The sequence below is a fragment of the Primulina eburnea genome, chromosome 3 (genome assembly GCF_022965805.1).
Source record: "Primulina eburnea isolate SZY01 chromosome 3, ASM2296580v1, whole genome shotgun sequence".
NCBI classification, from domain to species: Eukaryota; Viridiplantae; Streptophyta; class Magnoliopsida; order Lamiales; family Gesneriaceae; genus Primulina; species Primulina eburnea.
Window position 1 is genome coordinate 11,490,816 of NC_133103.1, and position 13,853 is coordinate 11,504,668.

The 13,853-nt window shown below is 33.9% G+C and overlaps 2 protein-coding genes across 2 annotated transcripts; both read right to left on the reverse strand.

The window, feature by feature from the left end:
- Positions 1–309: 309 nt before the first annotated feature.
- Positions 310–6,383, reverse strand: LOC140826377 (uncharacterized). The gene is made up of 3 exons (XM_073188634.1): positions 6,226–6,383; positions 5,109–5,222; positions 310–647 (listed from the first exon to the last, which is right to left on the reverse strand). The coding sequence occupies exons 1-3, from the start codon at positions 6,238–6,240 to the stop codon at positions 525–527; spliced, it is 252 nt and encodes an 83-aa protein (XP_073044735.1). The 5' UTR covers positions 6,241–6,383; the 3' UTR covers positions 310–524.
- A 372-nt stretch (positions 6,384–6,755) lies between these two features.
- LOC140826378 (MLO-like protein 4) lies at positions 6,756–12,336 on the reverse strand. The gene is made up of 15 exons (XM_073188635.1): positions 12,050–12,336; positions 11,846–11,903; positions 11,391–11,623; positions 10,708–10,824; positions 10,539–10,617; positions 10,327–10,433; positions 10,071–10,145; positions 9,785–9,870; positions 8,953–9,002; positions 8,206–8,246; positions 7,923–8,093; positions 7,768–7,803; positions 7,519–7,586; positions 7,355–7,415; positions 6,756–7,203 (listed from the first exon to the last, which is right to left on the reverse strand). The coding sequence occupies exons 1-15, from the start codon at positions 12,215–12,217 to the stop codon at positions 6,907–6,909; spliced, it is 1,647 nt and encodes a 548-aa protein (XP_073044736.1). The 5' UTR covers positions 12,218–12,336; the 3' UTR covers positions 6,756–6,906.
- Positions 12,337–13,853: the final 1,517 nt, after the last annotated feature.

Below are 13,853 nucleotides of genomic sequence, written 5' to 3' on the forward strand. Positions count from 1 at the left end.
AATTTTAAATGTCTTCATCATTGAGTGAATTTGAAATTCATTATCATTAAAATGAAATAAACATGTTGGTTATCTAAAACTATATAAATAAATCAAATTCTGGAGATCACCTCTTCTTATTGTAAATTCGTTGTAATAATTCTGTTTTCATCTGGATATTTGAACTTCATAAGTTCCATCTTAGCGCAACATTAATTTAATTAAGCTTTTGTGTAAAATGTAATATGCTCAATTAATTTTTTTTTGAAAAAAATCAATGGGGCTTCATATATAATGACATAAGAGAAGATTGCAAATTAGAGACCCTGGGTTACCAGATGTAAATTTCACCAATAGTGTCTGCTTTCTCACATCACATAGGAAATAGAACACTTTGAAAACATAGAACCAACCGAGTAACAGTCATTGAGAGTATATGTATACATGTATGATGAATATAGTACCCTATCCAGGCAGGCCGATGGATAATGTTTGGTTCTAAAGCAAAGGTGTCGAATACACGTAAATGTTTAAGCGAGTGTGTTTTAGAGTGCTTTATAACTGTCAGATTTATCAAGTTTCGAAGAGCCTGAGCTTGAAGATTCTCTGATCATCTCACCTGCTCGGGACGGTGACCTTTTCAAAGAAACCGGCACCCCGGAAATTTCCTGTATCAAAAAGTTTTACAACAATCTTTTTAGTTCCCTAGTAGGAAACACAAATTGCCTACAATTCACAGAGATTTTTCTATAAGAGATAATAAAATTGAATTTTATTCCAAATTAGAACAATCTTTAATTCACAGAGTTTGAGAGTATTTAAGCCCACCGACCCAAGACTTGAGTTTTACAACAATCTTTAATTATCAATTATCATTAAAATCATTCCACAATAATCAGTATAATTTATAAGAGAGAATAAAATTGAATTGCCTAAAAACATCCGTCGTTAAAACACATAACACTAGTACTTGACATTCCGTAGCTGGCTAATTAGTGCCCTTTTACTTCGGTTAGATGTTATTTTTGGTTGACATTATTTTTGAGATTATTTATAAGAAATTTTAAAATATTGATTTGAAATTTTTTGGAGACAAAGGAGATAAGTATGACCAAAGAAGACAAGTGTTTGAATATATTTCATGATGTTTAATTATATGACGTAGATATTGGATAACATCATCTTGAAAGACATAGTGCAAAATTAGAAAAGATAATATCTATCTCGGATATGATAACACATTTTTCATTTTGAAGATTGCCAAGTATGGTCATATGTGGTCGAGATAGGCCATAAGCTTTAATTGTTAAATTATTTTGAGAGACTATCATTTGTTGTGATGATAGGCTTTTTGTGAATAAAAACGAAACTTATCATTCGGTTCGTGATATTTGCAGAGACAAGTTACTGACAGTTCCACTTTATCATTCTGTTTTCAGAGATTTTCAATTGATGATGGTACATACATATTCCGAGCTTCGTGATTCATTCCTCGGAAGAAGATGGTGACGTTTTCAGGAAAGAACAATCGGTATATTATTGAAAGAAGCAGTTCGATCAAGACGGAATTGAAGATGAGTGGTGCTAGTCAAGTGAAGTCTATTGAATACGTTCGTCATAGAGACGTCAATAGAAAAAAAAGAATTTTTTATTTGAATAAATTATTATATGATTGTAACAATATTGAAGTTTAGTGAATTTGTTTAATAGCTGCGTGTAACCCCGTGGACGTAGGTCGTGTTGGTCCCATGTGCGGTAATTTGAGATAATAAACCCGAAAATAAAGAATAAACTGGACACCGAGATTTAACGTGGAAAGCCCCTAAAAATTATCAGGGTAAAAACCACGGACAAGATTAAAAGATTTTCACTATAATATTTTATGGTGTACAACTCACTCACTGTGTTTTCAAATAGAAGACACTCTTTCTTAATACAGGAGAAGAAACACCTAACAAATATTATAGAACTAATAGGAAAAATAAGAAAACTCAAGAAGAAGCTTGTGAATGAGATGCATTGAGATGCCGAATGATGCCTCTATTTATAGATGCATCATTCCAATGTGAACCTTCGTCCGCCATTTCAGAAAATCAGCTGGCGTGTCCAAATTCTCTTCAAAGAAGGCTGCCTCAGCTGCATTGTGTTTGTCTGCCCACTTTCTTTGACTATTCTTTGCCGACATTTCTCTCATTTGGAGATTTGATTGAGAATCAAACACATCTCCACAAATCCTTTCAATCTTGTCATTTCCTGCTACTTACGTTTCTGCTAGGCCACTTGAGGACCTACACCACTCAAACTTATCAATGTTCCCTTGTTTTGTGATAGTCAGGGTGCCTTACACATAAAGAATCCAGCCTTTCATTCAATGACTAAACACAATGGAGTCCAATTTCACTTTGTACGGAAAGTAGTAGAAGACTCAAATCAAATATCCAAGTGGGAGAAATGTCGACAAAGAATAATCACAGAAAGTGGGCAGACAAACACAATGCAGCTGGGGCAGTCTTCTTTGAAGAGAATTTGAACACGACAGCTGATTTTCTGAAATGGTGGACAAAGGTTCACACAAGAATGATGCATCTATAAATAGAGGCATCATTCGGCATTTCAATGCATCACATTCACAAGCTTCTTCTTAATTGGATAAACCCAACATCTCATAGAAAAATCATCAATGAACGAGACAAAGTATCTCGTTCCTCCTAAGGATACAACCAGTGCTTGCCAAACATTCGAATGAATTAGCTTCAATATACTTTTGCTCCTGGCAGTAGAAGTGTCAAACTTTAATCTGTGTTGTTTACTGGTAACACAATGCTCACAAAAGAGTATTGACACTTTTGTAAGTCCCGGTAGCAGCTTCCGTTCCGAGAGAATTTTCAACCCCCGTTCTGACATATGCCCGAGCTTTCCATGCGAAAACACTGTTAATTCTTCTCCTGAACCAATTGATGCATAACTAGTTCTGGCTCTTTGTGTGTTTATCCTAAAAGTACAAACAGATTTGCAGCAACTTTTTTTGCTTTCATAACCACAAGCACACCTTTTACAATTTTCATGATCCCGTTCTCGATACGAGTTTTGCACCCGATGTCATCCAATTGCCCCAAGGACAAAAGATTTTTCGTCAGTCCTTTCACATGTCGTACCTCATGTATGGTGCGAAAGGTGCTATCGAACATTTGAATTTTGATAGTACTGACCCCAGCGATTTCCAAGACATGATCATTTCCCATTAATACAGATACTCTTGAGACTGGTTCATAATGATCAAACCATTTACTTCGAGACGTCATGTGCCACGTCGCTCCTGAATCCATAATCCACGTGTAACAAAATTTGTGTCTGCTTTCTGCAACTGTTGCTGCTTCGCTGAATAATATTTCACTACTGACTGAAATTCTGACCACATTTCCTTGAGAACTTTTTTCAATACTCGTACACTCTTTCTTGAAGTACCATTTACCGCCACATTTAAAGCAGTAAATATTTTTCTTCTTACTTCTCGACTTTGATCTACCTCGTCTTTGGCTCCCACTGGAGTCACGGTCCATAAATCTTCCTCTTATCATCGGTAAAACTTCTGCATGCTTCGATGTTACCAACTTATCTTCCTTATTCTTGCGCCGAATTTCTTCACCGAGAACCACAGTTAAGACATCGTCGAATCTTAGAAAGCCCATAAGAATATTGTTGGTTATATTGATGATAAGTTGCTCATATAAATCTGTTAGACTTTGAAGTAGAAGCTCCGCACGTTCATTTTCTCCTATTTTATGCCTCATGGAAGTGAGTTGGGCAAATAGAGTATTTAGTGTGTTGATATGGTCGGTCATCGATGAGGATTCCGCCATTCGAAAAGTATAAAACCTTCTCTTTAGAAAAATCATTTTGTGTAACGACTTGACCTCGTACATCTTTGTCAGAGTATCCCAAATAACTTTGGCTGTTTTTATCTCAAAGATACTTGACAATACTTCGTCTGCTATAGCCAAGTGTAAATTCGCAACAGCAATGTCATTCATCTCATTCCACTTACCATCATCCGTAATTTCCAATGGTTTATCTCCAATAACCGCCAAACAATTCTCATTTCTTAAACCTGCTTGTATATTTATTTTCCACGGCATAAAATTGCTTCCGTTGAACTTTGCTATCTCGTACTTGTCCGCCATTATGTCTACAACAATTTAGTAGACTGAACAAAATAATCCCGCCTTAATAAAAAAATCTCAAAAAATATTTTCTGATGTGGAAGATCAGTCTAGGGTGCAACCACATCGCATACTCAGAATTTTAAGAATTTTAAACCAAGGCTCTGATACCACTTGTTGATCTCATGTGCGGTAATTTGAGATAATAAACCCGAAAATAAAGAATAAATTAGACACCGAGATTTACGTGGAAAAACCATAAAAATTATTAGGGTAAAAACCACGGGCAAGATGAAAAGATTTCCACTATAATATTTTATGGTGTACAACTCACTCACAGTGTTTCCAAAGAGAAGACACACTCTTTTAATACAGGAGAACAAACACCTCACAAATATTATAGAACTAATAGGAGAAATAAGAAAACTCAAGAAGAAGCTTGTGAATGAGATGCATTGAAATGCCGAATGATGCCTCTATTTATAGATGCATCATTCCAGTATGAACCTTCATCCGCCATTTCAGAAAATCAATTGCCGTGTTCAAATTCTCTTCAAAGAAAGCAGCCCCAGCTGCATTGTGTTTGTCTGCCCACTTTCTTTGACTATTCTTTGTCGACAGGTCGGTTGAATCGGTCCACGTTAAAATTGTCTATGCTCTTAATTTGCTTTCAGTTTTACATTACTTAATTGGATTAATTATAAAAACTAAGCAAAACAACATAAAACAGCATTAACAACTTCAATTATTAAAGGAATGCACACTAAAACACGGCAGAGGTGTCGTGCATACTAGTTGCCAGAGTATTTAATTAAAGACGTAATGAATCTCGTCGCACCTTAAAACTAAGCATATGCCTTCTGACTTCTGAGCTATTAATACAACGGTTTTTAATTGTCAAGTATTATAAAAATCCACAACAATCAGTATAATTCAAAAGAACGAATAAAAATGAATTGCACACATTACCTTCATTAGGTGTAACCTCAAGTCACACGGTCGAACCTGATGCCCGATACACGCCATTACAAATTTTGAGTACTGAAATAACACGTCAGCAGCAGCTTGCTTTTTTTCTTCGATCTGTGAAGGATATATTTTGGTGTGTCACACAAGTCGTAACAGCGAGAAATTTTGAATAAAAATGCAATAAATAAGATATCATGTGAGAATTTGAAAGGTTAGAGGTTAGTTTTCCCTCTAGAGGGCTCACTTTTTCAGATGCAGGAACGACTTTCAACTAAAAAATTGTACTGACAGGCCACAAAATATTATTAATATTATCACAGATAAGTAGTAATCAAACTGAATACATATGAATTACAAAGCCAGTCATATTAACTCACTCAAAATATACATTTCAGTCTTAAAGATATTTTTGTATCTGATACAAGGGTCAAGCGACTCTTAAAACAACCATATTACTATGTCCAATAATGCGTTCCCCCCACCCCTGTTCCACCAAAGTTTTGAGCTCACTAGCATAAATAAACACAGCATTATATTCAGAAAAGTAACAGGACAAACCAAAATTATAAATAACTGCAATTCCAAACCAGATATTTTAATAGTCTGCAGTAACTGATAACAAAAAGATTCAGTTTAGCCAACAATGATTTGACAGATTTGGAATTGTAAAAATTTGACCTATTCACAAAGAACCGAATTAAAAAACCGCTTCAAACTTGGTTGGATTTTGGAAAGATTTGGATTATAAAACATATTTAGATTTCAAAAATAAATTCTATTTCTTTCAATTTTAACTTCAAATAATAGTGCAAAACGAGATTCTTTAAACACCATCTTGATTTTCTCAAAGACCAAAACTAGAATTTTGATTTCAAGCACATCGAATCCAATTTCAAAGCCAGCTTTATTCGATTGCAAAGAAAAAAAGGTTGAGATTTTGCCAAGGTAATTTATCATGCAATCAACTTTTCGATTTGTCCGCAAATCCCTAATCACTAGTTAATTAAAGCAGAAAATATGGAAAATAATTATCCCCAATTCCAAATCGTGCCCTAAATCAAGGAAAACAAAATCCGTAACTGAACCTAGAACAAATAAATGAACGAATCTTTAGTACCTCGTAATCTTTCATCGCTGTTAAGCTAAAATTTGTTAAATTCACCAAATTCAAAGACAGCCCCGAATTGAAATTGAGTCAGACGAAGAGATTGGTGTCGGCCACCGAAAAGAGTCTCTGTGATATATGTACTCATTATTAAATTAAATAAAATTTAATTTTTTGGGGATAATTTGAATCCACTTATAGAAGTCTAGTCTAGTCTAGACCAAATATACACGTTAAGGGATGTATCCGTCCAAAGATTTGTTTTATTTTTTATTTTTTAAATAACGTTCTTTCTTCATTTTTATATAAAATATTTATATAAAAATATATGAGTATGTTTTTTTTTAGACTGTCTTACGAATATTTATATATGAGACGAGTCAACTCTACCGATATTCACAATAAAAAAATAATATCTAAATAAGATATATGTCTCACAAAATACGACTTTTGAGACCGCCTCACATAAATTTTTGTCAAAATATACTCGATAAAGAAAATTTATCAAGCCTAGACCAAATATATGTACACTTTATCTAGTCTAGACCAAATAAACTATTCTTTAAATACAAAATCACTGATTGTATTTACGTATGTTTGATATTATGTGAAAGCATTGCTTAGTTCCTACAGATTATACAAAATGCTATTTGTATATAATCGTATCGGAATATTAAAAAAAAAAGAGAATATTCAAAGATCAGAATGATAACTTAGTTTTCTTGATCCATATCTTTCAACACTAGTTTCATCGAGTGGAGTGGCCATAAACAGTTCTTCGAGCGTTGGAAGGCTCTGAGATATTTCTGCTGGTTGGCCACAATATGGCTCCTCATATCCTCCTTCGATTGATTCCACCGATGCTATGGACGTTGTTGCGGTCAACAGTTTGAAAGATGGTTCTTGTTTGGCCCTCACTTTTCTTCTCCATCCATGAAGTGATCGTCTCACGTTTTCGGATACTATTGTTTTCTTATATTTGGAACCCATCTGCAACAATTGGTAACAGCAAACAAGACACATATCAGAGTCATTTTATTGATCGTGGAAGTCAGAATCTCCACAAAGAAAGCTGTGTCATATAAGAAACGAACATAAAAAGATTAATGAAAAATGAGAGGGAATCTCTTATTTCATTTACCTGAGTAACGATAACATAGAGAGGGAATGTGATAAAGCTACACCAGAACTGGGAGACAACCCTGCAGACAAATCAACCAAATCTACTAGCTGGAGCATCACTCATATAAATCGAAGGTTGTAAAACAGATACTAAATTAGTCTTGCGTAGGGAAAATGGTGTACCCAAATGTCAAGCGAATTATAAGGAAACTACGATCTCCGGTGAAACACGAAGGTCCTCTAATTTCCCACTGGAAAAATGAAGAAAACAGATGTAAAGAACGTAAATAACAAAGAACAAGGGAGCTGAAATTGCTATTTGTTGCATGTTAAGATAAACAACTCCACTAGTTAGGTATGGACCAAAATTTTTATCTGGGATCAAATAAAATTTTCCAAGGAAAGTGAAAGTAGGACATCCAGAAATGTTACCAGTGACCATGTATACATCGCCATCTCGAATGCATTCTGCAATTTCAGTAAGGTGTAAAGAAATAAATGGTTTCGTTCTTGTTTTCGTTCAACTTTTTTCATCTCATTGAATAAAAAATTTCATCTGAATCCGAAAAGGCTTTTCAGGTTGTAACCTGGAAGGATACAAATTGTATCAACCGAAGCAAAAGCCGAGGGTTCCCAAACCAGAACAGTTCATCCCTCAGGTTGAACTGATCAAATCCGGTCCGTTGACTCGAATCCATGATTTCAACAGCCAGCTTTACAACTATGTGATGGAGCTTCATCCCGATCCCGAGGATCAACTAGCCAAGATAAAATTTGGGAGAGGGGATAAAGGAACAAATAAATCTTAGCACTCAACACGAAAACACGAATATCGTTTTCAAAGACAAAAGAAGGATTAAAAAGACTTACAATTGCAGGTAAGAATGAAATCCAGAAGTAGATATTTGTTCCTAAGGCAAGGAAACACAACACCTCAGAGATTGCATAACAAATTTTGGTGTGTTTGTACTGAAAAAACATCTACCAAGCCGTGATTCACTCCAAATGTATATCTATGGAAAGAATATGATGGCGTGTTATGCTCGCCCCACATCAGATTGCGGGTGAGCTGTGGAAATTTGGACCTTTTAAGTAGCGTTGGCTAATTATTTTCGTAAGACGAGAACAACAAAATCAGTTACTATGGAGCATATTGAATAGAACAAAAAATTAGTTGCTGGTAGAACCTACTATATAAAATCTTACTAGCATGGGCGTGTCCTGTAGATCTAGGGCCTGAAATTGTGATTGATGCTGTTGCAGGAATGAGTCTACTATCCGTTGTGAAAATTTAATGGCCTAAAACTTTGGTAAAAAAAAATTAACGCACACATCTGAAGCCTATAGATAGAACAAGTAGGAGGGGATAACACTTCCCTCAACTTAAATTCACAGCAATTTTACAGTAATTTGTCTAAGCGTGACTCTTCCCTTGATTTTTTAATAACTTCAGCAAACAGCCAAATTCGTAGTGACAAGATGCAAACATCAATATCGCCAAAATTTATTCTTAAGCCATTTATTAAGGTGGTTTCAGTATTTCCATCAGCACGAAAGAGCCAAAAATATGTTTAATTGCAGAACTTTCAAAGGTAAAAATTGGAAACATGAATTTACCATGAAAGCCTAGGACAATACATGAAATGGCAAATATCCAAAGAGGGACACTGCAAAAGAAGTGAAGATCAGTCGAACACTTTTCATTTAGTATCAATAATAGATGCACAGACAAAGATCACATTTTCAATTTATTTGCACGTATTAAATTATTTCCGTAGTGCTATATGTTCCGTTCCACATTGGCGCCACAATTTTTGTGGAGTGTCTAATTTCCTTGAGAGTTTCTCCCACCTATAATCCTTATCTTTTGAGTTTGGACCTTTCTCTTCCTAGAGCCTAACATTGACGTTTTCGTCCAGAATTGATGCAGCAAGTGGTGACTTGGGAAAGGGCTATGGTGCCTCAGTTTCAATAATGTTGCACTTATTCATACTATAGGCTAGATTAAGATACATGAATTCGAGTGAAAAAAGTGACATGGGGGGACTCCATAGGCATCAATTTCTCGAGGGGTGAGTAATATGATATGTGTCCTATATTGGCTTCACAAACAATTATGGAGTGACTAGTAAGCTTGAACGAGCTTCCTACTAGCAGTTTAGTCTTTTGGTTTCTGGTTCTCCCCTCGAACTTATGACATAATAGGAAGGAAACACAACAAGAGAGAACAAAACCCAGCACAGATAAAAGAAGACAGGGAATTTCATATGCAAATCACCAACATAATGAAAGATAAACTTTTTAAACCAGTATTGATAAAGTTACAGTAACGGAAACCAAATGAGAGCCCTTCACACTAGGCTTTTCACTGTATGATCAGATAGACGGAATGCTTGATACCATAGTTTCAAAAATACGAAGTTTGAAGACCAAAATAGTGATTTGATACCTAATGCCAACAATATCTCGAAATTCTTCCTCCATACTTCTCAGCATGTAATTATGAAAATCATATGTTACAGGTAGTTGATGTCTCTGCAGTGGGTTGAAAGACAAATTAGGCTCTTGATTGTGTTAATATATGCTGCTCTAAGTTATGATGAAGTTAAGTTAATTTTTTAACATGATTTAATTTGCAGTGAAACAAGAAATTATTGTCAGAAACTCTGAAACTTTTGAGAAATTTTCGGCCATATAATTCAAGTTTATTAAGAGAAAAGGAAAAAAAAACTTACAGAGATAAAGCCTAATCGCAAGGCCGTGTAGTCAGCTTGATTAATAGAACTCCAAAATTGGCGGCAAAAACAAAGCTGAAAACAGAAAAAAGCTTGAAGAGTTCATAAGTTTAAATTCCTTATCAAAGGCAGAATATGTTGCTGAAAAGAATGAAACTAAAATATGTTTTTAAAGCATCAGAAATGTGAACAGAAAACTGAAATTTTACAGCTGCAAAATGGCTGGATAACCGTGAAAGATTCTACATGTGCATACCAGCCAAACCAGAACTCTGTGCCGACTCCATCTGTGGGAAGTCCGATGAAATATGAAACTTGAGGGACGCGTCATTCGCGCACCATTCACCGGGACATCTTGAGAATCTATATCAAATTTTGTACGGAAAAATAATTCAGCTGATAATCAGCTTTATCTGTCCCATGGATGAAAATAATTGGGAAATATTATAGGAAAATTCTATCAATCACCAATAGAAGTGTTTGTAGTCAGCAAGGTCCGAAAAGCCATGGTTTTGGCATGATTCTCCCATGGCCTCCAGCTATAAATCTGCATTTGTGGGCTGAATTTTAAGCACAATGGGTGAGGTAATTGCACCCTGATGCCAAAATTACATTACTTTGCAGGTGATATATTGACCTTGATCATGGCTAGTGCAATGGCTAAAAAACTATAGGAGACATGTGTAACACCTAGAACAATTAAGAACCGATGAAGCTGCTCAAGGCTCTCGTATGAGGCAAATGGCTGACGATCCTGGAATAAACATAGCAGAATGAAAAGCTTCCTTGAAGCTACAGACAATCAAAATTTAACAAGAATGAATTTTCAAATTTACAATAAAGCTGCTATACATAAATGTTATGTTAAGCTTTATAGTGATTCTGTAGGGTAGGCATTTCATAAGCCATTCTGATGCCACGGTAGACGCTATCGAGAAACTCCATCTCCAACTTTCGTTTTTGTTTTTGAATTTTTGAATCTTTTAGACAAGTAAAAGTTGCAGCATCATTGATAAGTTCTGTTTTGTTCTCGGATGAACTCAGTTTGCAACCGATCAATTTGATTTGCTTTTTCAACAATTTATCACTCCTAATCCCAGAGTTCAAAGTTTAAACCGATGTGACACTTCTAGACTGTGACAAATAAGTGTTCATCTACACTCATTTTTTAGTCCGCATATACTTCATTTAATCTGGCTTAATTTATAGCTTAGCTACTTACCTTAGGGCTAACACAGTTTTAAAGAAAAGTTCTTGGTCCCACGTTCGCATCAAAAGCGTGATACAAACCAAAATACACCAATTAAAGTAACACTGTACCTTAGGACAAAAATCTTCATGGGAATCATCCAATAAGTGACGTGAAATCGAGGAATTCCAGCGAGTAGATGATAAAACAAGAGCATGGTTTACAAAAGCACGACGCTGTACATGATTATGAAGTGAACATGGATAAAACCGGTTGCTCAATGCTGACGACTTCACACAAATTTTGGACACAAAAATGATCCAATGGCCCATCAGCAATGACAAAAGGCCAAACACCATTAGCTCTGATCAGACAAAAAAGAAAAAATATAACATATATATCAAATATCCAGAAGAATAAACTCTTAAGATGTTCAAATTATTCAACTATCGTTTTCAATATACATATATAATATATATATACAACTATCAAAGTTGCCACAGATTATATAGGTGCAAAACATTTGAAAACTTCGAACATTATTTTTTGAACAATATAAGTTTAATTTGGTCTACATCTTACTTACCTTCCTTTATCTTGTTGAGAGCAGCAAGAAGATGCTTCCTTTTAGTCCTATCCAACCACTTCCGCACGAAATATAAGAAGATAAAATCTTTCAAATTGAAGAATCCAAAAGGGTCTCTTAAGAATATGTCTAAAGTATATATAAACAGATATATTTGTGTAAAAAAGCGAAAAAAGAATGAAACCAACAAAAAAATGATTAAACCTTTCCAAATTTCTTCAATCCGCCATGAATCAAATACCCAATGCCAACCAAAAGACTAGTAACAGTGGCAACAGCCCATGATGGCGTTTTAGCTAAGGATCGACCTTCCATTTTTTCCAATAAAAACGAAATCTTTTGCAATAAATGAAAATGGAATTGCATTTGCATACAAATGAATTTAGAATAATATTACTTCCAATCAGAACTGACCGACTTGAACAGATCAGTATGGATAATCGATTAATTTGTAAGATTTTTGGTTCGGCAGATCTGAGACCATCGCGTGTGTGACATTAAAATTGGTCTGCATGGGATGCTATGGAGCTGCCGAGCATAAAGGTCCCATTTTCATTAAAGCCAACTGAGCAATAGGAAAAAATATTATATTTAAATATAAAATTTAAGTAGAAAACAAAATAAGAAATGCCAGCAAATTAAATTTTTATATGTAAATATAGACTGTTACTAAAAAATTTATAATTGTATATTTGAAATAACATAAGAACTCAAAATATGGAGTCAAGAAATAAGTTTGAGCGACTGAAAAATTTAAACATAATTAATGAAAAAATAAGTTTAAGCAATTCAATTCAATCAGTAAACATATTATTGAAAATTAATTGTAGAGTAGGTCTCTTGTGAGACGCTCTCACGAATCTTTATCTGTGAGATGGGTCGACCCTACCGATATTCACAATAAAAAATAATACTATTAGCATAATAAGTAATACTTTTTCATAGATGCCCCAAATAAGATATCTATCTCAAATACGACATGTGAGACCGTCTCACACAAGTTTTTGCGTTAATTGTATCTAATATTAGTAGTAATAGTTAATTTAGTTTCTCAAAGAGATGTGATCCTATTATTCGATTTACCATCTTTTGACAATTTTTTTTTGTTTGAATTAAATTAATTGAATTTAAAATGAATCGGATGAAGTTAATTATTTTGTAGATTTATAATGATTTGACTCTATAATTTTGAAGTTTTAGACTTTGTGGGAAATGGTTGCAAATCTAAGTTTGAAACCTAAAAAATAAAAATAAATAAAATCTGTTTTTAGTTTAAATTTTGTAACCTTCAAATCAACCTCATCAATTTCTCAATTTAAAAGTCTCAAGTCTTAACAATGTTCTTAATATTTCGATTGTTGCGTTTTCTTTTATCTGTATACTCATATATTTATTTCAATATATTATACGTGATTATTATTCTATATTTGTAAGACACAAACATATATTTGTTGTGTACATAGATGATACATATGAGTTAATGTAGATGATTATTTGATTAATAAATGATGGTAATATTTTTTTTTAATCAATCTCTATACTTTAAAAGGGGGTGTCTAATTGAAATAATAGACAACCCGATTATTTCATTTCTCTTCTCCTTATCTATTCTATCTATCTAACTTTCTATTAAATTTATAACACGTTATCACCACAAATGTTTTTTTTTTATTTAAAATTATTCTCCCAAAGACCACAACTTATTATTAAAGCTTATATTTTTTTAATAAATCAATTCATGTTCCTAAAATAGCACAATCTTATAAATTTATTTTGATGCCTTTAAAGTGGTACCACACGATTTTATATTTTCACAAATTAATAATTATTTATAATTACAACAATTACTTGGACAATGAAATAAGATATGATTCTATACTTGTTTGTTGTTCTTGAAATTTACTTCCGATGTTTAAATTCTATTCTTATAGTTTACACTTTACAAGGTCAAATCTATCTGATTAATCGTCGAAATGAATATTGTTTAATTATTTAAACAACGTATAAG

Bases quoted from the DNA above. Each gene is read 5' to 3' on its own strand.
- LOC140826378 (XM_073188635.1), bottom strand. From the start codon at position 12,217: ATGCAAATGCAATTCCATTTTCATTTATTGCAAAAGATTTCGTTTTTA. The intron at 10,618-10,707 runs GTCAATATATCA...CCACAAATGCAG, and splicing joins TTGCACTAGCCATGATCAAG to ATTTATAGCTGGAGGCCATG. The intron at 9,003-9,784 runs GTATCAAATCAC...CTTCTTTTGCAG, and splicing joins CGAGATATTGTTGGCATTAG to TGTCCCTCTTTGGATATTTG.
- LOC140826377 (XM_073188634.1), bottom strand. The intron at 648-5,108 runs GTAATGTGTGCA...TTTTTGATACAG, and splicing joins TGAGGTTACACCTAATGAAG to GAAATTTCCGGGGTGCCGGT.